The 26,951-nt window shown below is 43.5% G+C and overlaps 1 protein-coding gene across 4 annotated transcripts in view; it reads left to right on the top strand.

Annotated features, from left to right (window-relative positions):
• The window catches only part of arhgef18b (rho/rac guanine nucleotide exchange factor (GEF) 18b), a 209,870-nt gene that overhangs the window by 155,424 nt on the left and 27,495 nt on the right, over nt 1-26,951 (top strand). For all 4 annotated transcript variants that reach the window (XM_072594313.1, XM_072594311.1, XM_072594312.1 and 1 more), the window contains 6 exons: nt 8,779-8,846; nt 19,273-19,327; nt 23,674-23,818; nt 24,448-24,563; nt 25,070-25,210; nt 26,605-26,858. In XM_072594313.1, the coding sequence (XP_072450414.1) occupies nt 8,779-8,846; nt 19,273-19,327; nt 23,674-23,818; nt 24,448-24,563; nt 25,070-25,210; nt 26,605-26,858 (779 nt within the window). The remainder of the gene's footprint in view (nt 1-8,778; nt 8,847-19,272; nt 19,328-23,673; nt 23,819-24,447; nt 24,564-25,069; nt 25,211-26,604; nt 26,859-26,951) is intronic.

Below are 26,951 nucleotides of genomic sequence, written 5' to 3' on the forward strand. Positions count from 1 at the left end.
TCTTTGGACTGAGGGAGGAAACCAGAGCACCCAGAGCAAACCCCACACACTGGGAGAATGTTTAAACCCCACACACAGTTGCCCGAGAGTGGAATCAGTCCCCTGTACCCAGTGCTGTGAGACAGCAGTGCTGAGCCACTGTGCCACCCTGTTTCAGGAAACAAAATCTGCAATTGAACTGCTGTGTGTATTTCATTGTATGAGTGAGCATACGTCAGCATTTTACAAAACAGTTATATCTTAGTGGCATTCAGGTAACAAGTGTTGAATTTATGTAATCACTTGTCTCAAAGCTATTTGTTGTAAAAGATAGTGTTACTCTTGCTTTAAATAGTTTTTTTTGTCTGGTATATTGAAGAATGGAACTTTATCAAGTAATGTTCATTTATGCAAGAGCAAACTCCCTAGTACTTGGAAGGCTAAACAAAGTGTTTGGAATATATCACCCACTCATTCAGTATTTGTTGTAAGGAGAGTTTAACTGGACATGTTTTTTTAAGCAAGGGAGTCTTGGCTACTTGCTTGAAGTGCACATCTTCGACAGTAGTGTGTGCCAGAGGTTCCCAACTGTGGTTAATCGTTTTACTGTTTCCTTAGTATCCTCTATCACTGAGTAGGAGAAAGTGAGGACTGTGAAGCTGGTGATCAGACTCAAATAGTGTGGTGCTGTAAAAGCACAGCAGGTCAGTCAGCCTCCTGAGGAGCAGGAGAGTTGATGTTTCGAGCATAAGCACCTCATCAAGAATGCGGGCAAGGGCCCAAGGGGGCTGTGAGATAAATGGGAGGGTTGTGGGGCTAGGGGGAAGGCAACTAGGAATGCAGTAGGTAGATGAAGGTGAAGGGTGATGATGATAGGTCGGGGTGGGGCGGAGTGAATAGGTGGGAAGATAGAAGGACAGTTGAAGAGGGTGCAGCCAAGTTGGATGGTTGGATCTGGAATAAGGTGGGGGGAGGGGAGATCAGGAAATTAGTGAAATCAGCACTGATCCTGTGTGGTTGGAGGGTCCCAAAGCAGAAGATGAAGTGTACTTCCTCCAGGCCTCAGCCAGAATTTGGCAGTGGAGGTGGCCCAGGACTTGCATGCCCTTGTCGGAGGGGGAGTGGAAGTGGTCGGCCACATGGCGGTGGAGATGATTGGTGTGTGTGTGTGTCCTGGAGACATCAGAATGGTGTTGCTTCCCTGGTGCCGGGATCAAGGATGTCTCAGAGGGTGCAGAATGTTCTCACAGAGGAGAGGGGCCAGAAAGAGGTCATTGTCCACATTGGAACCAACGACATAGGAAGGGAAAAGGTTGAGAGTCTGAAGGGAGGTTAGAGAGTTAGGCAGAAATCTGAAAAGGAGGTCCTCGATAGTAGTAATATCTGGATTACCCCTGGTGCTACGAGCTAGTGAGGGTAGGAATAGGAGGATAGAGCAGATGAATGCATGGCTGAGGAGCTGGAGTATGGGAGAAGGATCCACATTTTTGAATCATTGGAATCTCTTTTGGGGTAGAAGTGACCTGTACAAGAAGGACAGATTGCACCTAATTTGGAAGGGGACTAATATACTGGCAGGGAAATTTGCACTTTGTGTGTACAAGAAAATTGTCTGATTCAGTATGTGGATGTACCTGCTAGAGAAGGTGCAGAACTTGACCTACTCTTGGGAAATAAGGCAGGGCAGGTGGCTGAGGTGACAGTGGGAGAGCACTTCGGGGCCAGCGACCATAATTCTATTAGATTTAAAATAGTGATGGAAAAGGATAGACCAGATCTAAAAGTTGAAGTTCTAAATTGGAGAGAGGCAAATTTTGACTGTATTAGGGAAGAACTTTCGAAAGCTGACTGGGGGCAGATGTTTGCAGGTAAAGGGACGGCTGGAAAATGGGAAGTTTTCAGAAATGAGATAACAAGAATCCAAAGGCAGTATATTCCTCTTGGGGTGAAAGGGAATGCTGGATGACTAAAGAAATTGAGGGTTTGGTTAAGAAAAAGAAGGAAGCATATGTCAGGTATAGACAGGATAGATCGAGTAAATCCTTAGAGTATAAAGGAAGTTGGAGTATACTTAAGAGGGAAATCAGGAGGACAAAAAGGGGACATGAGATAGTTTTAGCAAATAGAATTAAGGAGAATTCAAAGAGTTTTTACAAATGCGTTAGGGACAAAAGGGTAACTAGGGAGAGACTAGGGCCCCTCAAAGATCAGCAAGGCAGCCTTTGTGTGGAGCCATAGAAAATGGGGGTGATACTAAATGAGTATTTTGCATCAGTATTTACTGTGGAAAAGGATATGGAAGATAATAGACTGTAGAGAAATAGATGGTGACACCTTGGAAGAATGTCCATATTACTGAGGAGGAAGTGCTGGATGCCTTGAAACGCATAACAGTGGATAAATCTACCAGGACCTAATCAGGTGTACCTTGAATTCTGAGGGAAGCTAGAGAAGTGATTGCTGGGCCTCTTGCTGAGATATTTGTATCATCGATAGTCACAGGTGAGATGCCGGAAGACTGGAGGCTGGCTAACGTGCCACTGTTTAAGAAGGGCGGTAAGGGCAGGCCAGGGAACTATAGACCGGTGAGCCTGACCTCCGTGGTGGGCAAGTTGTTGAAGGGAATCCTGAGGGACAGGATGTACATGTATTTGGAAAGGCAAGGACTGATTGGAGATAGTCAACATGGCTTTGTGTGTGGGAAATCATGTCTCTCAAACTTGGTTGAGTTTTTTGAGGAAGTAACAAGATTGATGAGGGCAGAGCGGTAGATGTGATCTCTATATGGACTTCAGTAAGGCGTTCAACAAGGTTCCCCATGGGAGATTGATTTGCAAGGTTAGATCCCACTGGATACAGGGAGAACTAGCCATTTGGATACAGAACTGGCTCATAGGTAGAATACAGAGGGTGGTGGTGGAGGGTTGTTTTTAGACTGGAGGCCTGTGACCAGTGGAGTGCCACAAGGATCGGTGCTGGGTCATCTACTTCTTGTCATTTACGTAAATGATTTGGATGCGAGCATAAAAGGTACAGTTAGTAAGTTTGCAGATGACACCAAAATTGGAGGTGTAGTGGACAGCGAAGAGGGTTACTTCCGATTACAACAGGATCTGGACCAGATGGGCCAATGGGCTGAGAAGTGGCAGATGGAGTTTAATTTAGATAAATGCGAGGTGCTGCATTTTGGGAAAGCAAATCTTAGCAGGACTTATACACTGAATAGTAAGGTCCTAAGGAGTGTTGCTGAACAAAGAGATTTTGGAGTGCAGGTTCATAGTTCCTTGAAATTGGAGTCACAAGTAGATAGGATAGTGAGGGCGGCATTTGGTATGCTTTCCTTTATTGGTCAGAGTATTAAGTACAGGAGTTGGGAGGTCATGTTGTGGCTGTACAGGACATTGGTTAGGCCACTGCTGGGATATTGCGTGCAATTCTGATCTCCTTCCTATCGGAAAGATTTTGTGAAACTTGAAAGGGTTCAGAAAAGATTTACAAGGATGTTGCCAGGGTTGAAAGATTTGAGCTACAGGGAGAGGCTGAACATGCTGGGGCTGTTTTCCCTGGAGTGTCGGAGGCTGAGGGGTGACCTTATCGAGGTTTACAAAATTGTGGGGCATGTATAGGGTTAATAGGCAAAGTCTTTTCCCTGGGGTTGGGGAGTCCAGAACTAGAGGGCATAGGTTTAGGGTGAGAGGGGAAAGATATAAAAGAGACCTAAGGGGCAACTTTTTCACGCTGAGGGTGGTACATGTATGGAATGAGCTGCCAGAGGAAGTGGTGGAGGTTAGTGCAATTGCAACATTTAAGAGGCATTTGGGTAGTTATATGAATAGGATGGGTATGGAGGGATATGGGCTGGGTGCTGGCAGGTGGGACTAGATTGGGTTGGGATATCTGGCAGGCATGGACGGGTTGGACCGAAGGGTCTGTTTCCATGCTGTACATCTCTATGACTCTGTTCCCTGAAATGTTCCACTAGTTGGCATCCTGTCTCCCCAGTGTAGAGGAGACCACATCAAGAGCAATGGACACAGTAGGTGAGGCGTTTTGGGATGCAGGAAAATTTCTGCCAGATGTGGAAGGATCCTTTGGGGCCTTGGATGGAGGTGAGGGAGTTCCATGATTAAATCCCCAGACTTGCAATTGCTTAAAAAAAATTGAAATCTTTTGCAGTTTTTGTCAGACACCTTTTGTGATGGGTGTTGTTACTGTATGTAGCATTTCTCAGTCTATATCCTACACAAGAATATTGCCTGCTAGGATTCCCAGACTTGAGTCATGCCGAATCCTTGATTTCCATTTAAATTATCCACTTTTTAAAAAGATGTAAAGTTTTAAGCATTTATATCTGAAACTTGTATCACCTTATTTTACTATTACATTTCAAGTGAACATAATAGCATAAGAAATAGGAGTTGGAGTAGGCCATTTCGTCTCCTTTATTTTGCCCTTCCATTCAGTATGATCGTGGTAAAATCTTTTACCTCAACTCCAATCTCCCTTCTACTCCCTGACTTGTTACTTCCCTGGGAGACCAGCCTCAGGCTTAAATATACTCCATGATTTCTAGTGGCTGGGGTATTGAGAGTCGGTACCATTTGAGGACTCTTTTAGTGTCATGGTAGTCATAGAGTTATATCGTACGGATAAAGACCCTTTAGTCCAACTTATTCACACCGACAAGATATTCTAAACTGACCTAGTTCCATTTGGCCCATATCCCCCCTCAACCCCTCCTATTCATATATCCATCCAAATGTCTTTTTAAATATTGTAAATTTCCTCCACCTTTGGCAGCTTGTTCCATACATGCACCACCCTCTGCATGAAAAAGTTGCCCCTTGAGTGGGTCCCTTTTAAATCTTTCCCTTTTCATCTTAAACCCGTGCCCTCTAGTTTTGGACTCCCCTACCCTGGGAAAAAGACATTGACTATTCACCCATCCATGCCCATCGTGACTTTATAAACCTCTATACTGTCACCCATCAGTCTCTGATACTCCAGGAGAAAAAGCCCCAGCCTATCCAGCCTCTCCCTATAGGTCAGACCCTCCAACCTTGAAGCCAGGAGGCATGTGTTCATCACCCACCTTTTAGTGTGTAATAACATTTGTAAGCAGGTTGAATAGAAAATATCAATAACTGTACCTTTAGCAGTGTAGCACTGCTCTTGGTACTGTACTATAGCACCGCCTTGAAATTGGAGCTCAAGGAGTAAGGTTGAATCCCCAGTCTGCTGACTCGTATATTGGGAATGTTGCCTCCTGAGGTAAAATGAATACAATATATTGTGTAGAAGGACAGTGTGGCTCCCTTGCCCTGTTTTGTGACACCTGAAGCCTAACCAAGCCCTTCTGGTAGTGGGGGAGAGTTAGAAGTACTCATATCTGTAAGTAAGTAATAAATTCCAATACATTAGTGTAATGTTAAAGTCTCATTTGTTATATTACGATAAATTTTTAACTTGTCTAAAATGTTGAGCTGGAAAAAGCACAACAGGTCAGGCAACATCAGAGGCGAAGGGGAGTCGAAGTTTCATGTCGAATCTTTAGTCGGGACTGAGGAAAGGTCCCAAACTAAAACAATGACTCCCCTTCTCCTCTGCTGCTTGACCTACTGTGCTTTTTCCAGATCCACACTTTATCCACTCTAGGAGCCAGATGCTGGAGAGTCAAAGTCTGCCCCAGGCCTTTCAGCATTGTGTTTACGTGGCACCCCTATTTAAAAAAGGAAGACATTCAGTCCTACTGCAGTCACCTCCATGTGCAAATAGCCTGTGCTAGAAATTGAGACTTTTCTGATAAGTATTTTTAATCAACCTGTTCAGGTGTGTTACAACCCACCTCTAGAGCAGGTGGGACTTGAATTTGGGCCTTCTGCGATACCACTATGCCTCAGATGTTGAGGTATTTTAGAGTGGAATATCCTTTCATGAAGCGACAACTGAAAGCAGCCAGTAATTTAAGTAAATATTTACCATATTAGCTTGATTTGTCTTTTTGGTTTTGGTCACACTTGGTACTTTCAGTTCTAAGATCTGCTAAAGTTCCTGTGGAGTTCAATTTAGCAATAAACTATTGAAATAAGTCATCGTCGAGTGGTTTTTTTATTAGCTTCAAGTGCATTTTTTTTGCTGTTTTATTTTGCTAAGATTGAATAAGCAGTTAATTAGGTTTATAAAGTCCTCCCTTAAGTAATGTGTCAATTCGTTCTGAAGGGTAAGTCAATATTTGTTAGACAAATCCAAAAGCTAATTTGCACACAGCAAGGTGCAGAATTAGACATTTGATTAATTTGTCTTTTGATATTGAGAGGAGTTTTGGCCAGGACACGGGAGTGTTTCCTTCTCTTTGAAGAATGTTTTAAATAAAATTCTTTTATACCTACCTGAACAGGTGACTTGGGTCCTAGGTTAAATTTTTAGTCCAAAATCGTGGCAACTCTGATAGTGCAGTACTCTGAGATGTTGACGTAGTTGACTTGCTGAAATGGGACTTAAATCTACAAGTTGGTGCAATTGGCCTAAAGCAATGACTGTTGTCATTGCAAAAGTTGCAATGATAATTTTGTCTGTTGTCTTAGTCAAAGTCAAAAATCGCACTACACTGGGTTATAGTCCATCAGGTTTATTTGAAATTGCAAGCTTTCTGAGCACCCACTCCTTCCTCAGGCTGCTTGGTCTTAGTGACAGAGCTATAAAGTGTGTTTAACTCTTTGACAATACTGTTGGGGCTTTGCTGTGCCTCCTTATGCAGGAAAGTTCCAGTTTGACCATTATGTTCAAGCCTAGGGGTTTTGCAGGGTTTTTCCTGTTTGAAAGCTAGTGACATATTGTCAGCCAGCAAATCATCCATTTTTTAAACCTGTTTTTAGGTTTCTCTTTCTAACTAGCCTGTTCAGACATGGGACTTAAATCTGTGCCTCTCAGTCCAAGGGTAAGACACTACCACTGAGCCACAAGAGGGCCCTCCAATAGTCCAGGTTTTGAAACAATGACCTGCATCAAAAGGATTAATCCCATTAAGAGCAAAGTGAGATGTGAACTGAACGGGACAAAGCAGTCAAGCCAGTGAGATTTCTGACCATCTAATTATTTGGTTGTAATTGTGCTCGCTGAGCTGGAAGGTTTGTTTTCAGACATTTTGTCACCATGCTAGGTAACATCATGTGTCTTGGTCTGTTAAGGTGGGTAAATATAAATTCTGGTTCTTTTTCTCAGGTTGGTAAATGAGGTCCAAATCAATGTGTTTATGAATGGAGCTTCGGTTTGAATGCCAGGCCTCTAGAAATTCCTGTGCGTGTCTGTTTAGCCTATCCTATGATTATTATGTTGCCCCAGTTGAAATAGTGTCCTTTTTCGCCTGTATGTACATATCTTACCAATCTAAGAAAAAGAACTGGAAATGATATCCCCTGCCTTAAGAGATCAAGCCACACAAATCGAAAGCAGGACAGAACACCAACGCTTCGCTGGAGGCTCACTGATGATGTTACCTAGCATGGTGACGAAACGTCTAAAAACAAACATTCCAGCTCAGCGAGCAAACTTACAACCTAAACCTTAACCTGAACAATATATCTTCTCCAAAATCTCAAATATAATTAAATCTAATAAACACCAGGAGAATGTGAGGACTGCAGGTGCTGGAGATTATAGTCCAGAGTGTGGTACTGGAACAACACAGCATGTCGAGGAGCTGGAGAATCGATGTTTCATGCATAAACCCTTCAAAAGGAATGAAGGGCATATACCCAAAACGTCAATTCTCCTGCTCCTTGGATGCTGCCTGACCTGCTGTACTTTTCCAGTTCCACACTCTCAACTATAATAACCAGCCAGAGAAATGTTTCCACAGCTTCAGCGATCACGTGAGATGTTCACTTAAATCATGCAACATGCACACTACTGAACATTTAATTCTGGGTGCTTTTGTCTGATGTGTAATTGCCAGCTGTTGAGAGTTTATCAACAATTATTATTTGGGAGCTGAATCAAGCACAAGCTGCTCACTTGCTTTGAAAGGAGTACTCCCTCCTATCTTTTCCCTGCTATAACTCCTGCTTGGGCATGTTTGGCAGTTAAGGTTGGAATTGCACGAGTAAAATGAATGGCCATTTGCTTTAAGAGTAAGGCTGTGTGCAGATGTGTTAATAGAATGACAATAAAATTGCAATGTGAAATTTTTTAAATTTTCTGTCCTTTTTAAAATTCATCCTATTGGCTCAATGACTGGTTAAATGTGCCATAGATAAGGGAAGGGTCACTCAAATGAAAACCATAAAGGTTTGAGAAGATTTGTCCCCTGTCTCAGCCCGGCAGGACTGACACTACTTGTCAACTCTGCTGCTAGAGATGGGGTCTAGAAAACCCAGCAGGTAACTGCCCATTATCCCTCAATCCAGCTGGATGATTCAGCATCTGCCTCCCCAGCCCTCCTTTCCAATGGCTTTCAGGCACTCGCCGTCTAGACTTCACTGCAACATGAGATTACTGCAGCAGTACCCTCTTTCCCCTGAGTTACTTCGAGGGAGTGATGGCTCGCAGTGAGTGAACAATGCAGTTTTGTGCTGGATGGTTATAGTTTGTTCAGCGACAGTCGTGGTTTGACATGCCTGTTGAGGAGATCAGACCCAAACCCAGGCCTTCTGGCCAAGAGGAAGGGACACTATCATTGTACCACAAAGGCCCATGGTAGTGTTTTACTCTTAACAACTTCAAGTGGTCTGTACAAACTAATAGTTACTGGCTGATGTAAGGTGGGATGAGTTATGTTGATGGTTGTATGTTTCTTTGCAGATTGTGCAGTGAATGTACACAAGAATTGTCGGATGCTTCTAGCTGAATGTACCACTCCTAAGAGCAAGGTTAGTGTGTCTGATTTTCTTATTTTAGCTACTATTTATTCTACTTGTACTGCTGGTGCATCGTTTATTTTGTTAATAGTGATCTATCCTGGTTTCGTGAGAGGGATGCAGGTAGTTCCTTTGGAGTCATGTTAACTCTGAAGAGGTGAGCCTAGATCCAGCTCCATTCTCACTGCACAGTGAGTGATCAGTTACTGAAATAGGCAGCTTTCCAGTAGCACGGATTACCTCACTGGCTCAGTGCTGGAACCTGGAGAAATTCACTTCTGTCTGAGAGCTGGGAAGATGCTTCTCATTTCAAGCCAATATTTTCTTGTAAAATGCCCCAAATTAGTCAAATAGCATGAAGTTTATCAATGCTCTGTGCAGGTAAGTGCATGATTTCGATGAAGTTATTTCATTTAGCAGATTGTAGCCTTGCTGTTGAAATTGAGACCTTTCGTATTGTCTAACTGATTTTATCCCTGTAACTTCTTATTTCTCTATTTGTGTTTTTGTCCAGTTGTTCAGACTTCCCAAAATCAGGCAGGCTTGCTGTCACCTCTTGAAAATTCAGATTTCCTGCTTTTGATTCTTGTAAACTTTTTTCATTTCATACTGTGAATCTTAGTGTTTCTCTGATTTTCAAGTAAGGAATTACACCAGTGAAGTCTCATTGAAACTGATGCATTTTTAATATTTTGAAGTACTCTCCTTGTTTTAGGACAACTAGAACTGCATCCTGGTTTTACACCCTCTCAGACCCTGCATCTGACAGATGTATATAGTTTTTTTTTTTACAGTGACAGACCCTGTGTGACCAGAACTATATCCTGCTTCCGTATACTGACAACCTTCTACTTACCATCTGAAAGACTGAAGGCAGAATGGCATTTTCTAAAACATTGGCACCAGTTAAAATATTCTGGCAACTTTACTCTAATTGGGTGGTAATAGTTTGGAAAATAAACTACACACTAAAGTAGGGTCTCCTTGTGTATCTCATTCATGGATTTCATATTGAGCATGATGTACTAAAAGTTTCAAACATGCTACTCGTCTGTAAATTGGCTCTTTGCTGTCTTTTTGTTTTAAAGTTCAGTCTTGGGATGTGGGCATTGCTGGCTAGGCCCAGTAGTAATTGGCTGTCCCCAGATGACCTTGAGGATGTGGTAATGAGCTGCTGCTTTAAATTGCTGCAGTCCACTTGTGGTTTTTGTTTAAACTTCCTAGCAATTATTGTAACTGAGTGGCTTGCTAGACCATTTCAGAGGGCTGTTGGGAGTCAACCACATTGCTGTGGGTCTGGAGTCACATCTAGTCTAGATTAGAGTGCTGCTAGAAAAACACAGCAGGTCCAGCACCACTCTAATCTAGACTCTGGTTTCCAGCATCTGCAGTCCTCACTTTTGCCCTGGAGTCGCATGTAGATCAGACCAGGTGATGGTTGATTTCCTTCTCTCCAAGTGGAGTTTTCTGACAATTGGCCGTGGTTTCGTTGTCATCATTTAAATATTTTATTAAATTTAAATTCGGCCATCTGCTGTGGCAGGATTCAAACCCAACTCCCAGAACGCTAGTTGACCTCCTGGATGAATAGTCTAATGGATAATACCATTAGATCATTGCCTCCCCCTGTCAAATGCTTTATCTTTGATTGGATTAAGTTTAAAATTTCACTTTTCAATGCTGTTGAATATTGTTGCTTTAGACCTACCAAAATGGGAATGGTTGGAAATGGTGAACGTGTAGCCTATGCATATTCAAGCTTCTGTTTGTTTAAAGGGATAGGCAAATTCAAAATTAGATATTGAGGCTGTTTAAGGTGACCTTTGGGTTTGCTGAATGCTTATTAAATGTGCAGAAAGTCTAAACTTTGCTAGTCGGAAGGTACTCATTGTATAAATTGTGACTAGAGTCTTCTGAAATGGTTTAAATGGAACCTGAATTTGTTACAACCCTAAATTAGCTCCAAAAGCTAATGCTTCCAAATAAACCTGTTGGGCTATAACCTGGAGTTGTCATTTTTATCTTTGTACACTCCAGTCCAACACCAGCATCTCCAAATCCTGAATTTGTTTGGTTGTGAACTGTGACTTTGAATAACTGACTGTAGGTTCTTCCTGGGTTGGGTGGGAAAGGTACACTTGGCATTCGAGCAAAGATCCCCCTTGCCCCAAGGAATCACCGAATGGTTAGAGCACAAAGTGGTCATTCAGTCAATCATTGTCTCCCTGGTCCACGGAAGGAGCTGTTTCACCTTGTGCCAACCCCTACCTTTCCCCTGTCTCCACTGATTATTTTCTTTTCAGGATAATGTTTCACATATAGTTAAGAAGGCATTTAGCATGCTTTCCGTCATTGCTCAAACCTTTTGGAGTATAGGAGTTAGGATGTCATTTGAGGTTGTACAGAACATTGGTAGGGCCTCTTCTGGAATACTGTGTCCAGTTCTGGTCACCCTGTTACAGGAAGCATATTATGCTGCACAAGTTTCAGAAAAGGTTTACCAGGTTGTTGCCAGGAATGGAGGGTTTGAGTTCTAAAAATAGGCTGGGACTTTACACTGAAGCGTAAGAGATTGAGGGGTGACTTTGTAGAGGTTTATAAAAGCATGAGGTGTACATAAGGTGAATGGCAGCTGTTTATTTCCCTAGGGTGGGGGATTTCAAGTCTAGGGGGCATATTTTTTAATGTGAGGGGAGAAAGATTTAAAAACGACATGGGGGGAACCTTTTCACAATGATTTGTATGTGGACTGAACTTCCAGAGGAAAGGTGGATGTGGGTACAGTTACAGCATTTAAAAGCATTTGGATAAATTCACGAATAAGAAATGTTTGAAGGGATAAGGGCCAAGGACAGGCAGGTGGGGTTAGTGTAGTTGGGGATTATGGTTGGCATGGACTGGTTGGACCAAGCTGTCTGTTTCCATGCTGTCTGGCTCTGATTGTGATGATTCAATTCATATTTGAAAGCCTCAGTTGGCCCTGCTTCTGCCACGCTCTTCGGCACTACATTCCAGATCTGAAATATTTGTTGCATACCTCTATGTAAATCTTGCTTGTTTTGCCAGCCAGCTTTAAATCTGTATCTGCTGGTTCTCAAACCTTCTGCTAATGAGTAGTGTCTCCCTACTGACTTTGTATGGACACTTCATGGATTTGAAAACCCATATCCAATCTTCTCTCACCCTATAACACATTCCCAACTTTATTGATTTATTTACATAACTGGTTCTAGGGATGAGAACTCCACTCTCTTGAATTATCTCTAATAACGTTTACATTTTTCAAGTGTGATGTCCAGAACTTGACACGATATGGTTATTTAACCAAATCGGGATTATTATGCAGGTATAACAGAACTACCTTGCTGCTGTATTTTATGGCACAATTCAGAAAACCCCAGAATGCTGTAGATATTTCCCTAACCAGCCTGTGCAGAGATGGTATGACATACCTCTGGAGCAGGTGGGACCTGATGAAGGGCTTTTGCCCGCAATGTCGATTTTGCTGCTCGTTGGATGCTGCCTGAACTGCTGTGCTCTTCCAGCACCACTAATCCAGTATTTGCTTTCCAGCATCTGCAGTCATTGTTTTTACCTCGGGACTTAACCCAAGCCACCTTGTCCAGGGATTGTACCACTGCACTACAAGACCCCTTCCAGGGTGCTGTATGTTTTAGTAACCGTGCTCGTATTCTGGCCTGGCAATGATTAACAGATATATCAGGTCACACTGCTTCAACACCACCAGTTGAATTGTATCTTTTTGTTTCTGTACTTTATATTGACTAAAATGAGTCACTTCATGCTTCTCTGCATTCAGTTTCATCTGCCATTTTTGTTTGCCCATTTCACCAGCTTGAACCACCTCATGATTCACAATGCTTACAGATTGTGTGCCATCTAAAAGTATTGAAATTGTGCCCTGGACACCAAGATTGAGGATTTTAATATAGATTGGGATTAGCAGGGTTGCCTTAGCTGGCAAAGTAAACTGTATTGGCAGGTTTGATTTTCTCCAGCTGTAATGTCTCATTTGGATTGGCACTGGCACCAGCAGCATCGAACATAGAACATTACAGCACAGTACAGGCTCTTTGGCCCAAGATATTGCGCCAACCTGCGAAACCAATCTGAAGCCTGTCTATCCTACACTCTTTCACTTTCATCCATATGTCTATCCAATGACCATTTAAATGCCCTTAAAGCGGCGAGTTGTCTACTGTTCCAGAAAGAGGCTTCCACGCCCCTCCTACTATGACTAAAGAAACTGTTTCTAACATCTGTCCGATATCTATCACCCCTCAATTTAAAGCGATGTCCCCTCGTGCTAGCCATCACCATCTGAGGAAAAAGGCTCTCCCTGGCCACCCCATCTAACCCTCTGATCATCTTGTATGTCTCAATTAAATCACCTCTCAACCTTCTCTCTAACAAAATCAGCCTCAAGTCCCTCAGCCTTTCCTTGTAAGACCTTCTTCCATACCAGGCAACATCCTGGTAAATCTCCTCTGAACCCCTTCCAATGCTTCCTATAATGTAGCGACCAGAACTGTACGCAATACTCCCAGGTGCAGCCACACCAGAGTTTTGTACAGCTGCAACATGACTTCATGGTTCTGAAATGCAATCCCTCTACAATTAAAGCTAATACACCATATGCCTCTTTAACAACCTTTATCAACCTAGGTAGCAACTTTCAGGGATCTATGTACTTTGACACAGAGATCTCTCTGCTCATCTACACTACCAAGAATCTTACCATTAGCCCAGTATTCATTAATTCTTTAACTCCTTCCAAAGTAAATCACCTCACACCCCTCCATTTACCACCCCTCAGTCCAGCTCTGCAGCTTATGTGTCCCTCTGTAACCTGCAACATCCTTCAGCACTATCCACAACTCCTCCGACCTTAGTGTCATCTGCAAATTTACTAACCCTTCTACACCCTCATCCAGGTCATTTATAAAAATGGCAAACAGCAGTGGCCCCAAAACAGATCCTTGCGGTACACCACTATAACTGAACTCCCAGATGAACATTTCCCATCAACCACCACCCTCTGTCTTTTTTCAGCTAACCAATTTCTGAACCAAACCGCAGAATCACCCTCAATCCCCTGCCTCTATATTTTGTGCAATAGTCTACTATGGGGCACCTTATCAAACTCCTTACTAAAATCATATACACCACATCAACAACTTTACCATTATCCACCTTGTTTGGTCACCATCTCAAATGTCTCAATATGGTATGTGAGGCGCAACCTTGATGAAAGTGTTGACTATCCCTAATCAACTTATTCCTTTCTAGGTGATTATGAATCCATCTCTTATCCTTTCCAACACCTTACCCACAACAGAAATAAGGCTCACTGGTCTATAATTACCAGGGTTGTCTCTACTCCCCTCCTTGAACATTTGCTGTCCTCCAGTCTTCTGGCACTATTCCTGTAGACAATGACGACATAAAGATCAATGCCAAAGGTTCCAATCTCCTCCTTGACTTCCCAGAGAATCCTTGGATAAATCCCATCCCGCCCCGGGGACTTAGCAATTCTGGACAGTGTGAAAATAGCAAACACCCCCTCCTTGTGAACCTCAATCCTGTCTCGTCTATTAGCCTGTATCTCAGTAATCTCCTTAACAAGATTGTCTTTTTCCAGCGTGAATACTGAGGAAAAATATTTATTTAGCACTTCCCCTATCTCCTCGGACTCTCTCACAACTTCCCATCTTTGGCCCTAATCTTTTTCTAGTCATTCGTTTATTGCTGATACACCTGTTTTATGGTTTTCCTTGATCTTACCGGCCAACGACAATCACAATAACTTGTGATATAGTTGTGTTATAAATGTAGCATGAGCTCAGGGTGTGCCTGTGGGTCTCTGTCACCATGGCACTGCCAGAGCTTTGACCCTTCCTGAAAGGTCCAATTAATTAGGAGTGTCAAAGTGTTAATGATATGTTCACTTCAAGGTAAACAGTGATTAACATAAGTCTCCACAATACGTATTAGCCAACTGCAGTGAAGATATCTTAAATGCTACAAGGCTCTGGTTGTAATCATTACCTGATTTTGTTTTCTTCTCCTTCTCTCTTTCTCCCCCCCCCCCCCCCCCCCCCACCCCTACATACCCCACCCCCCACCCTCAAGTGCAAGCAGTCATTCATTGTGCTTAAATACACAGATAAACCTACGCGCCCAGCTGGTGTTTTAGATTAAGTCAGTTGATGTTCAAAGGTCTAAGTGTTTGGCATACTGCTGAGACATTGCAAGTGATTTTCAGTCTTGTGAAGGTCACTCGTAACTCTCAGCCACTTCAACTTGATTGATTCCACTGACTAGGAACAGATGCCAATCATTCCCAGCTGAGGATCCTTTTATGGGCTCAAAGTAGAGTAATGCTTCCATCATCGTGCTATATCTGTAATCTACAGCAGAACAGATCTTACTTTTTCAACATAATGGCATCCTTTTCTTGTACCAGCTTTTCTCTGAATCTGCTAATTGTGTTGTATTCCAAGGAGGCTTGTGTGTGGGCTGAAGCCCTGTGGAAGTCACAGGGAGATGAGTCTTGCAGGAAGTTGCATAGGATGATAGTAGGCCTTTGGAACAATTTGCTACTGAAAGCTGTAAGGACAGAGGAAAAGTTGCTTTAGATATCCTCAGGTCAAAATGGGCAAATATTTTGAAGCAAGATACATTTTAATTTACAGCTGCTTAATGAACGGGAATATTTCACATGTACTTTGTTTCAAACATACCTTCTGTCCTGAGGCTAATACAAGCTGGGTTCAAGTTTTAGCAACATTGACAGAGAGGAAATGACTTGTGCATTTTGTCAAATGATTCAATCTGCATTCATCTAACTTGTCATATGTAAGTCTGGGCTGTTCCACAGCTGTGCATCACAAGCACGATCATCATCATTTCTTAGCTGGTCTGTCTCCTTGCAATTGTAAGATTGATTTTTATTTCTCCATCTGCAATCTGTAACTAGAACCAGAGGCATCAAAGTCATTTGTCTGTCTTTCTCACTGTTTTGTCCCCAAATTGAGCATTAGTGAGCAAGTTATTTGAGATCAAATGCCCTGATAAAACTGTTAAAGATCCCTTCTGTCATTATGCTGATGGTTCGATTGTTAACAGTTTGGCTGTAGTTGACTGGTTTGGCTTTGTCCTGCCTTTTGTGGACAGGACAGACCTGAGCAATTTTCCATGTTGCCGTGGTAATCAGCAGGAGGTTTCCTTACACAAGTTTACCCTGAAGCCAAGAAACTTAATATCATCTGGAGTAAATATTGAGAACTTGCAAGGCAGTTCCCTATCAACCGTGTACTAATATGCTGTCACATCACGTGGGTCTAGTCACTGTGACAGAGAATGCCAAGGCACAGTGTTAGTGGTTTTTCAGCTCTTGTCACTCATGAAATCATGAAGACTGTCCAGCTGCTGCTTGACTGGTCTGTCAATGCAGTCTCAATCAATGGGTGGGAATCAGATAGCTTCCCTGTAAGATCTGGAGTCAGGCAGGGATGCCCCCTCTCACCCGCCTTGTTTGTGTGTTGCATAGAGCCATTTGCCGAATCCATCAGGAAGGATGCGAGCCTGAGGGGGGTGACTATTCCTGGCAGCGGGGGCCTGCAGGTTAAGGCCTCCCTGTACATGGATGACATCGCTGTTTTCTGCTCGGATCCGCTGTCCGTGCACAGACTCGTGTGCATCTGCGACCAGTTCGAACGGGCCTCGGGGGCCAAGGTAAACCGAGGCAAGAGCGAGGCCATGCTCTTCGGGAACTGGGCCGACCAATCCTCTATCCCCTTCACCGTCAGGACTGACCACCTGAAGGTGCTGGGTATTTGGTTCGGGGGGGCTGGGGCGTGCGCCAAGACCTGGGAGGAGCGGATCAGGAAGATGAGACAGAAACTAGGCAGATGGGGGCAACGGTCGCTCTCCATCGCGGGAAAAAACCTGGTCATCAGGTGTGAGGTACTCTCAGTATTGCTATATGTGGCACAGGTCTGGCCTATCCCCAGGACCTGTGCCGCCGCAGTCACCCGGGCCATCTTCCAATTCATTTGGAGATCAAAGATGGACCGGGTCCGAAGAGACTCTATGTACAAAGACCGGTGCAATGGGGGAAAAAACACGCCCAATGCCACCCTCACCCTGATGGCCACCTTTGTGTGTGGCTGCATCAAGCTGTGCGTGGATCCCCGGTACGCAAACACCAAGTGTCACTACGTACTGAGGTTCTACCTGTCCCCGGTGTTGCGAAGGATGGGCCTGGCCTCGCTGCCGCGGAACGCTCCGAGTAGTTGGACCGTTCCGTATCACCTGTCCTTCGTGGAGAAATTTATGAGGAAAAACACCTTTGACCACAAGTCCATCAGGAAGTGGTCAGCACGTAGCGTCCTTGAGACCCTTCGGGAAAAGGAGAGGGCGGATCCTGTCGAGCGGTTCCCTGAGCAGACTGTCAAAGCCATTTGGCAGAATGCCTCATCGCCAGAACTTTCCAACAAGCACCAAGACGTGGCTTGGCTGGTGGTGAGAAGGGCTCTGCCTGTGAGATCCTTTATGCACGCCCGGACTCTCTGCCGCACCGCACGCTGCCCTCGAAGTGGCTGCGGGGGGGACGAGACTGTCACACACCTCCTTCTGGAATGTGCCTATGCAGAGGAAGTCTGGAGAGGAATGCAGTGGTGCTTGTCGAGGTTCGTCCCGAGCAGCGCCGTGACGCGGGACTCCGTGCTCTACGGCCTGTTCCCCGGGACTCACACCGAGACGAACATTAACTGCGCCTGGAGGATCATCAACTCGGTGAAGGACGCTCTCTGGGCGGTCCGAAACCTGTTGATCTTCCAGCTGAAGGAGTTGACCCCGACCGAGTGTTGCAGACTGGCACATTCCAAGGTCCAAGACTACGTGTTGAGGGACGCGCTGAAGCTTGGGGCAGCTGCCGCCAAGGCGCGGTGGGGAAAGACCACCGTGTAAGATCGGCCTGCCGAAAGAAGAACAGGGGGCCCATACAGACGTATTTTTGGGCTCTGCTGATGCCCCAGCCAAATATATGTATATATACAAGATTGAAAAAATGCACAGGATTGTAAAGGACAAGAATAAAGTCGAATCTGTGTTTGTAAATATGGACATATGTATGGCATGATCCAATGTACAGACCATCAAATCATTTATGAATAAAGTATATTTTTGAAATAAAAAAAAAAGGTCTGTAGAACAGCTCTCCGGTTTTGGCTCACGTCTCCAGAATTTAATAAGAAGGACTTTACGCCAGAGCTGTAGAGTCGTTTCAAGTGCCTCATTTGATGTTGAGTCCATCTGACTTTTTTCTTTCTTTAGACTGTGCAGTAACTTGATACAACTGAGTGGCTTGCTAGGCCATCACAGAGGGCAGTTAGGAGTGGACCACATCACCACACTGTGGGTCTGTTATCTCACATCGGTCAGATCATCTTCCCAAACGGGCACAAGTAAATCAAATGGGTTTTTATGACAGTTGCCTTGTGGTCTCCAATAGATTAGCTTTTAATCACCAACAAGGGTTAGTATCTATTTCCTGAAAGCATTAGTCTGTGCCTTGTGGATTACTAGTCCAGTGACAATAGCAGTATGGCTTCCCCCAATTATTTGCTGTTCTTCTCCGTGGCTGCAATATTCTGTGAGCACACAACTGTATGTATTGCAAACTGCAGTCTTTTGGAATATGTCATAATTGGGTGATTTACCAGCTATAAAGAAACCTCCTAAATTTACTCTTCAGTGCCCTAATGATGTGCAGATGCTTGGAAACCAGAAATGTCATCACTGAGCAGAATGTTTCACTGTTCCCAGGACGCGGTTCTGCTATTGTTCTGTCTGGCACATCCTCTGTTATTCAGCCATAGGAGTTTACACAACGGGAGGAGTCCATTTGGCCCATCGTGTCTGCCTCAGTCATTATCTCAGTAAAACATTCTGTACTCCAACATCTCATTGCAGAGCTGTTTCTCCTAAATGTTCACCTTGCTTCTGATTTTAAATTGATCCATTAATGCTAAATCTCCAGCAACAAAGTATTTTCATTATTCATTCTATTAAGTTTCTTTGTAACTTCAAAAGCCACTTGACTGTTTTCAAACTTTTGTATGAGAGACCTTAATAAATAGTTTTTTTTAAACTGAATATTGACACCTCTCTGGAGATCCCAAGTACATAGTTTGCTCAGTAACCTTTAACACACACACACACACTTTCTTGGCCCCACATTTTAATTTTCAAAAGACAATACCAGAAACTCTGCTATTGTTATGAAAGCATTCAGTCGTCTTTGGTGACAGTGATCATAAGCTAGAAAGTGAATACTGAGATCTAGTTGTGTGGTGTTGGAATCCAGTAAATTGATGCCTTCTGGTCAAAACTCTATTCTTTGTTTAAACAGCAAAAGGATTCCCAGCAGAAGTATTCTGGAAGTCCACAGAACACTGCCCAGCCTGGTGAGTTTTCTGAACAATTTATATTTATCTAATGCAGGAGACAGTTGGATTTGATCTCCTTATTGTTTCCCTGTTTTTCCCCCTCTGTCCCCAACACCTCGTAAGTAAGGACAGTGAAGACCAGCTTGTCCCTCGAGCTTTTCCTGTGCAGGATGGGGTAATGAAAATCAGATTTAAACAAGAGGTCAGAGTTATAGTAGCACAAATATGTTGGTGATTATTTTAAACTGGCAGAGGTTACAGTGACTATGAAAGCTGTTGCAACTACATGTCAGTGAGCATGGGTGATGAGTCAGTGATAATGGGTACAAGTTAGGATAATGGAGTTGTGGATGATTAGTTTAGAGGGTAAATGTTGCAATGTAGCATAGTTTGGCACCTGCCCACATCCCAAACCAGGGCAGGAGTGCCACTTTGAACATTTATCACCTCACAGTAAGATCAATGCTGGTGATTTGCTGACACGAAAAGGCTTTATTTTGTGAAAACATCTTCCATGGTTATGTTTCTGCACTATGTCTCATTGTACACTGGTTTAGAGAAATGGTTTAAAATCTGACATGTGACATAAAGCTAAGGACAGAAGTTCAAATTCCATCACCGATTTTTGTGGAATTTAAATTCAGTTAATAAACCTGGAACATTAAACTTGTCTCAGAAATAGTAGCCCTGAAACTAACATTGATTGTTACATTTTTTAAAAAAGCACCTGATTCATTAATGTTCTTTATTGGGAAGGAATTCTACCATCCTTACCTAGTCTGGCCTATGTGTGTGACTCTAGACCCACAGCAATGTGGTTGACTCTTAACTGCTCTCTGAGATGGCTGAGCCTTGGTTCAAGGGTAACTAGGGATGTGCTGCAAACTCTGTCCCTGTCCATGTCCTATGAAATAATTAAGAAAAAAGAAACAACTCCTTATTTGGGGATCATGATTCAATGTTGCTCATGTCTACAGCTGTCTTCTACTTAGTTGTGCCTTTAGAAACTCAGCTTCTTTGAACTGCAAATCACTTAGCTGTACCAGCAGGAATGACTCATGGACTCGGGAGGTAGATCACCTCATCCTGTCTCTGTGGCCAATGTTGTGGAAGAGCTATCATTAAAGCTATAACTTTCGTATTTATACAGCACCTTTTCTGTCTAAATGTTTCATTACTCCTATCAAGGTTAAACTGCATGCTTTTTTAAAAATAAGATTGTACAGCAAAGAAAGCTATTGCAAGAGTTTTGAGCAATCCTGTGGTTTGAACTAAATTGAGAACGCTGGCTGATTTGAGCTTGAGTTTCTGAAATTGCTAAATGTACATCACTCATTCTCCTCAGAGGCAGATTGTACCATTTGGGTCACTCTGTTCCAAGTCTTCTCAGAGGCTGCAGTATTAATGAATGTGGAGTTGTAGCCTATGAGCTGTCAGCCAGTGCTGATTTAAAAAAAACACATTATATCTCCAAGCAGCCTCAGGTTGTGTTGCCCTGTGCGAATAATGGATTGCACAGTGAAAAACGTTTTCTTTTAGCCTGTAGAGGTGATGTATTACTCATTTTCATATTGAGGCAGCAAGCAGCATTGCACAGTTGTAGATAGATACCAACCTGGGGTTTTATACATTGAAGCTGTGTCTTCATTCTGTGTGTCTTAGCCCCTATTGTAGATGATTACTTCCTTATCTTACCAATGTTGTATTTCCACAATCTATCTTGGAGTCTCTGAGTCAGATTGCCACCTTGTCCCAACTATAAGTGTAGTTTGGAAACATAGTTGCCATGAACTGAGCCAAGAGGAAAGCTAGACTTTTTAAAAAAAAATTCAATCATTGGATGTGGGTGCCATTATTTATTACCCATCCCAAATTTCCCTCCAGATGATGCTGGTGAGCTCCCTTCTTGATTAGCTGCACTCCTTGAGTGTAGGTACGCCCACACGTAGTCAGGAAAGGGGTTGACCCAGTAATTGTCAAGGCATGGCAACTTGTTCCAATTCAAGTTGATGCGAGCCATGCAGCATGGAAGTAGACCATTCAATCCAACTCGTCCATGCTGACCAGGTTTCCAAACCAAACTAGTCCCAGTTGCTTGTACTTGACCCATATGCCTCAACACGGGAGACAAGAGGGAAGAGAGGTGATTTGATAGAGGTGTACAAGATAATGAGAAGTGTAGATAGACAAAGACTTTCGCCCTGGTCAGAAATGGCTGTCATGAGGGATCATGATTTTAAGGTCATTGGAGGAAGGTATAGGGTAGATGTCAGAGGTAGGTTCTTTACACAGAGAGTGGTGGGTGTGTGGAATGCAGTGGTGGTAGACTCAGAGACATTAGGGACATTTAAAGCAACTGCTGGGCAAGCACATGGATGGCAGTAAATTGACAGGTGTGTAGTTAGGCACTTGGCACAACATCATTGACTTGAAGGGTCTGTACTGTTCTATGTTCCATGTAAACCTTTCCTGTTCATGTACCTGTTGAAATGTCTTTAAAATGTTGTAACTGTGCCTGCATCTATCAGTTCCTGTTGTAGCTCATTCCATAGACGCGTACTGCCCTCTGTGGAAAAAGTTGCCTCTTAGGTCCCTTTTTAAGATGGTGATTGTACCACCCATATGCCTTTGTCCATCTATGTGTTAGACATCATGGGTTTGGTTGCTGTCAGAAAAGCCTTGGTAACTTACTGTAGTGCACTATTGTAGATAATATGCACTTGTTGCCTCTGTGGGTGAAGAGAATTGATGTGGAAAGGGGGTGAATGTGGTGCAAATCTCTGAGGCTGCTGGGTCCTGGATGATGTCAAGCTTGTTGAATGTTGCTGAAGTAATGCTTATCCAGGCAAGTGAGAATATTCCATCGAACTGAGTCATAGAGGTGTACAGCACAGAAACAGACCCTTCAGTCCAACCCGTCCATGCCAACCAGATATCCTAATCCTAACCCAATCTAGTCCCTCCTGCCAGTACCTGGCCCATATTCCTCCAAACCCTTCCTATTCATATACCCATCCAGATGTCTTTTAAATGTTGCAATTTTACCAGCCTCCACCACTTCCTCTGGCAGCTCATTCCATACACGCACCATCCTCTGAAAAAGTTTCCTCTTGGGTCTCTCTTATATCTTTCCCCCCTCACTCTAAATCTATGCCCTCTAGTTCTGGACTCCCTGACCCCAGGGAAAAGACTGTGTCTAGTTACCCTATCCATGCCCCTCATGATTTTATAAACCTCGAAGGTCACCACTCAGCCTCCACTCCAGGGAAAACAGCCCCAGCCTGTTCAGCCTCTCCCTATAGCTCAAATCCTCCAACCCTAGCAACATCCATGGAAATCTTTTCTGAACCCTTTCAAGTTTCACAACATCTTTCCGGTAGGAAGGAGACCAGAATTACATGCAATATTCCAACAGTGGCCTAACCAATGTCCTGTACAGCTGCAACATTACCTCCCAACTCCTGTACTCAATACTCTGACCAATAAAGGAAAGCATACCAAATGCCGCCTTCATTATCCTATCTACCTGTGACTCTACTTTCAAGGAGCTATGAACCTGCACTCCAAGGTTTCTTTGTTCAGCAACACTCCCTAGGACCTTACCATTAAGTATAGAAGTCCTGCGAAGACTTGCTTTCCCAAAATGACTTTGTCTTGTAAATGGTGGACTTGTTTTGGGGAAGTCAGGAGGTTGGTTACCCACCACAGAATTATCAGCCTCTGACCTGCTCTTGGAGCCGTATTATTTAAATGGCTGGCCCAGCTCAGTTTATGACCACTGTTAATAGGACGTTGATAGTGAGAGATGCAGCAGTAGTAGTGCCGTTGAACAGCAAGAATTTGATTGATTGGCTGTTGAAGATGGTCATTGCCTGGAATTTGTGTGGCACAAATGTTGTTTTATCATGTATCAACCCAAGCTTGGAGTTCATCCAGGTCTTACTGCCTATCAGCTTGTGCTACTTCAGTGTCTGGGGAGTCACGGCTCGTTCTGAACAATCTGCAGTCATCCATGAAGATACCACTCTGCATGTTTGATGGAGGGAAGTCATTGATGAAGCAGCTGAAGCCAGAAGACCTGGGTTCAATTCCCACCTGCTCCAGAGGTGTGGAATAACATCTGAGCTGGTGGATTAGAAAATATGCCCTGGTCTTTTTGTAGCCAGGTGATCTTTACAAGATTGTCAGGGGCAAAGTGTGGGGAACAGAATAGTGAGAGGGGTGCAGGATTTGGAGAAGTGGAGTTGGGGTGTAGGATGTTTAGGGCTGAAGGGGCTGAGACAAAGCAGGAATAGCAGATTAGGACAATCTGAGAGGCAGAAAGGGTTAAATTTGCTTTCTGACACCTAACATTCCCTTTGCAGCGCCTTTAGTGAAGGAACAGCCTCGGTGCTTACCGCTGGCCACTGATGGCACGTCTGGAGCTGTGCGGAGTATCGGCATGACCGTTCCACCAAGGAGACCTTCCCAACCGTCTTCAACCAGTGTTACTAGCTACACCAATCACGGGTTAGCACAACTTACTACATTGTTAGGAAATACTCACATTGATAAACAGGTGAAGTCCCAGTTAGTTGAGAATGATTATATCTTTTTTTTAAAAGATGTCCCTGTTGTTCTGAGGACTATAACTTTTCCCAATTAAACTATTGGGAAGCAGTTTGGAGTGCCATGATCGTGACACCATCTCTATTATTTTCACTGACCTACATTAGTGATACTAGAAGCCACACAGCAATTCCAACTAAATCCCTCAAATCTACCACACCGAGAACATTGGATCCCAGGAGACAGTAGCAAGCTGGAAGCTAATCGTAACATTTATGATGGATTAAATGTTGAGCAAAAAGCCATTTACAAAATGGGATCTAGTCTGATCCATTTAGTTTTGGCTATAGAAATAGGCAGTGACGTTAATCAAACGACAAGGTTTTAGCCATAAAATCCATATCAAAAATAAAGTTAGTACAAATAAATAAATAGGGGTATTGCGGATTGGCACTAACAAAAAAATGTCACTCAGTTCCTCTAAGTTGGGAGATATTTAGGTCTGATCTGATTGGAGAGGTGAATGGAATTGTACTTATACCTAAAGTCGCACCTATTTTTTGATACATGCTTTTGCATTTTATGATTAGAATAACTGCAGGGGAGATGGAGCAGGAAGTGGAGAATGGAATACCGAAAACCAAGACTTCTGCTGAGGAAACCCAGAGTCTAGTTTCGTCATCCATTGAGTCACTTGTGGCAGAAGGTAATTGTGACGCGTGCAGATGAGGGAGGGTATCATGCATTCAATTCAATTCAATCCAATCCAGGGACAGCTGCATAATGCTGCCACCAGCAGCATAGTAGAGTGCACAGTGCTTGAATTAAGCTAAACCTCCTGTCAGCTGTGCTCCCACTTGGTGAAGTTCCATAAAAGATAGAACCTCCAGAAATAAAACCCTGATTGCTTCAATCAATTAAACAAAACAGTTTAAAAAAAAGTAAAGTGCACGAGCTGGGAAATAGGGCAGGAGGAGATGAGATTGGAGAACTGAATGATCTGATGTGGACAAGTGTCATGAATTGTATCTAGCATATTGGAGGAGGAGAACCCCAGTCTCCACAGCTCTGCAATGGGAGTTTTGTTCGTTCTTGTGCTGGTTGCACAGCACCAGGTGAGACCAGGAAGTGCTTTGTAAACTTCTTTGAGGCAAAGGGAAGACGGTGCCCTGACTGACTAACTTTTATTTTCAATTTCCTGTCATGTTTCAGACACCATTTATGCCTCTCTAAAGGCAGAGTTGGAGGCAGATGGCCAAGATTTTGAGGCTGAATCGTGGAGTCTTGCAGTGGACCAGGCATACGCAAAGAAACAGAGCAAAGAAGTCATCAAAAGACAGGATGTCATTTATGGTAAGACTGCAGTATTCATCAGCACTCAATTGTCTGTGCACTGTGTGTTCAGCTGACCTTGTCATTCAATGTGCTTGAGTGTTTGCTCAGCGTCCAGTGAAAAAGCCAGCGGGCTTCATTTCGTTGCCCTATGGTGGCTCAGTGAGTTACAGTATCAAACCTGATGTGGGACTATTCCTTTGAAAGCAGGTTAAACTTAACAACCGCTCACTTCCATGCTACGTTTCCTACCTAACCTTGTAGTTGGACTTAGCAAACCATCAGGAATGTACATGCAATTAAATACGATAATTGCACTGGGCTATACAGAACAATCGCGATTATCCGAACGAGATGGGCGGGGAGTTTTTTTTTGGATAAGTGCTAACATTTTTTTGGGACCTTTTGATCTTGTTCGGGTAATCCGAAGTTTGGATAATTGACGTTCGGATAACTAAGGTTGCTCTGTACTTGGGACTCGATGTGATTTCCTTCTCTAGCCACTGAGACTTAGTGAGAGTTTTTACAAATTCACACATGTATGGAGAGGTCTTCAGTTGATGGTTGTGGTTTTTGCATGTGGTTTCTCCCCCTCTGGTGTAGTTTTTGTTGCAGTCAAGATGTGCAAACAACAAGCATGTTGCCTTCAGGTACCTCACCAGTATTCATTTGATTTCCTGAATGATTTTTATCAGTTACTTCCATGATCAAAGTTATGACGGCGTTTAGTCCTAACCTCACCCTTTCTATGCCCATGCCTATTCTATCACTCATTGGACAAGGCTGAAGAGTTGAAATTTTGGCTGTGATCCAAGCATATTTGGGTGTGTTTCTCCCCTGCCCTGATATGTGCATTGTTTAGTTCCACACTGGCTATAATATGCCTTAATAAGCCGTCACTGGAGCCAGTGCTGTGAAGTTGAAGTAATGCGTATGTGTTCTATCTTAACACCCAATACTTTCACTCAACAGTACAACATGTCCCTACAAATTCAACGTGTAGTCTTGTTTTCCACTGCAGAAATTCCCCTGCAATCTCCTGTTTGGAGTGGTGTGGTTAGCACTGCTGCTTCACCGCGCCAGGGACCTTAGGTGACTGTGCAAACTCCACTCAGTCAATCTCCCTGTGTCTGTGTACGTTTCCTGCAATTTCTTCCCACAGTCCAAAGATGTGTGGGTTAGTTGGATTGACCATGCTAAACTGTCCATAGTGTCCAAGGTTGTGTAGGCTAGGTGGGTTAGCCATGGGAAATGTGGGATTATGAGAATAGAATAGAGGATGGGTCTGAGTGGGATTGTGTAACTTGTTGTATTTTTGCCATTCTGTTCTATAACTACCCTGTAATGGTTTGGACTAAATCACTTTCCTATCTTCTGACATAACTCTGTTTCTAAAACAAACCCGCCTCCTTCAGAACTAATGCAGACAGAGATGCACCATCTCCGAACTCTGAAAATCATGCTGCACGTGTACAATCGGGGAATGAAGGAGGAGCTCCAGCCCAGCGACAGACACCTTGTTGGCAAAATCTTTCCCTGTTTACACCAGCTGCTGGAAATCCACGGAGTTTTCTTTTCCAGGCTGAAGGAGCGGCGGAAAGACTCCTTGGAGGAAGGGAGTGACCGGAATTACCTCATCCAGAAAATTGGTGATGTTCTCTCTCAACAGGTAGGGAGCAAAGGTAGGATGTTGACATCTGCACTGAGTGAGCTGAGGAAGGCTGAAAGGACTTGTTGCAGTTACCTTTAGTACCCCCAAGGA

Source organism: Chiloscyllium punctatum, chromosome 24, assembly GCF_047496795.1.
Source record: "Chiloscyllium punctatum isolate Juve2018m chromosome 24, sChiPun1.3, whole genome shotgun sequence".
NCBI lineage: Eukaryota > Metazoa > Chordata > Chondrichthyes > Orectolobiformes > Hemiscylliidae > Chiloscyllium > Chiloscyllium punctatum.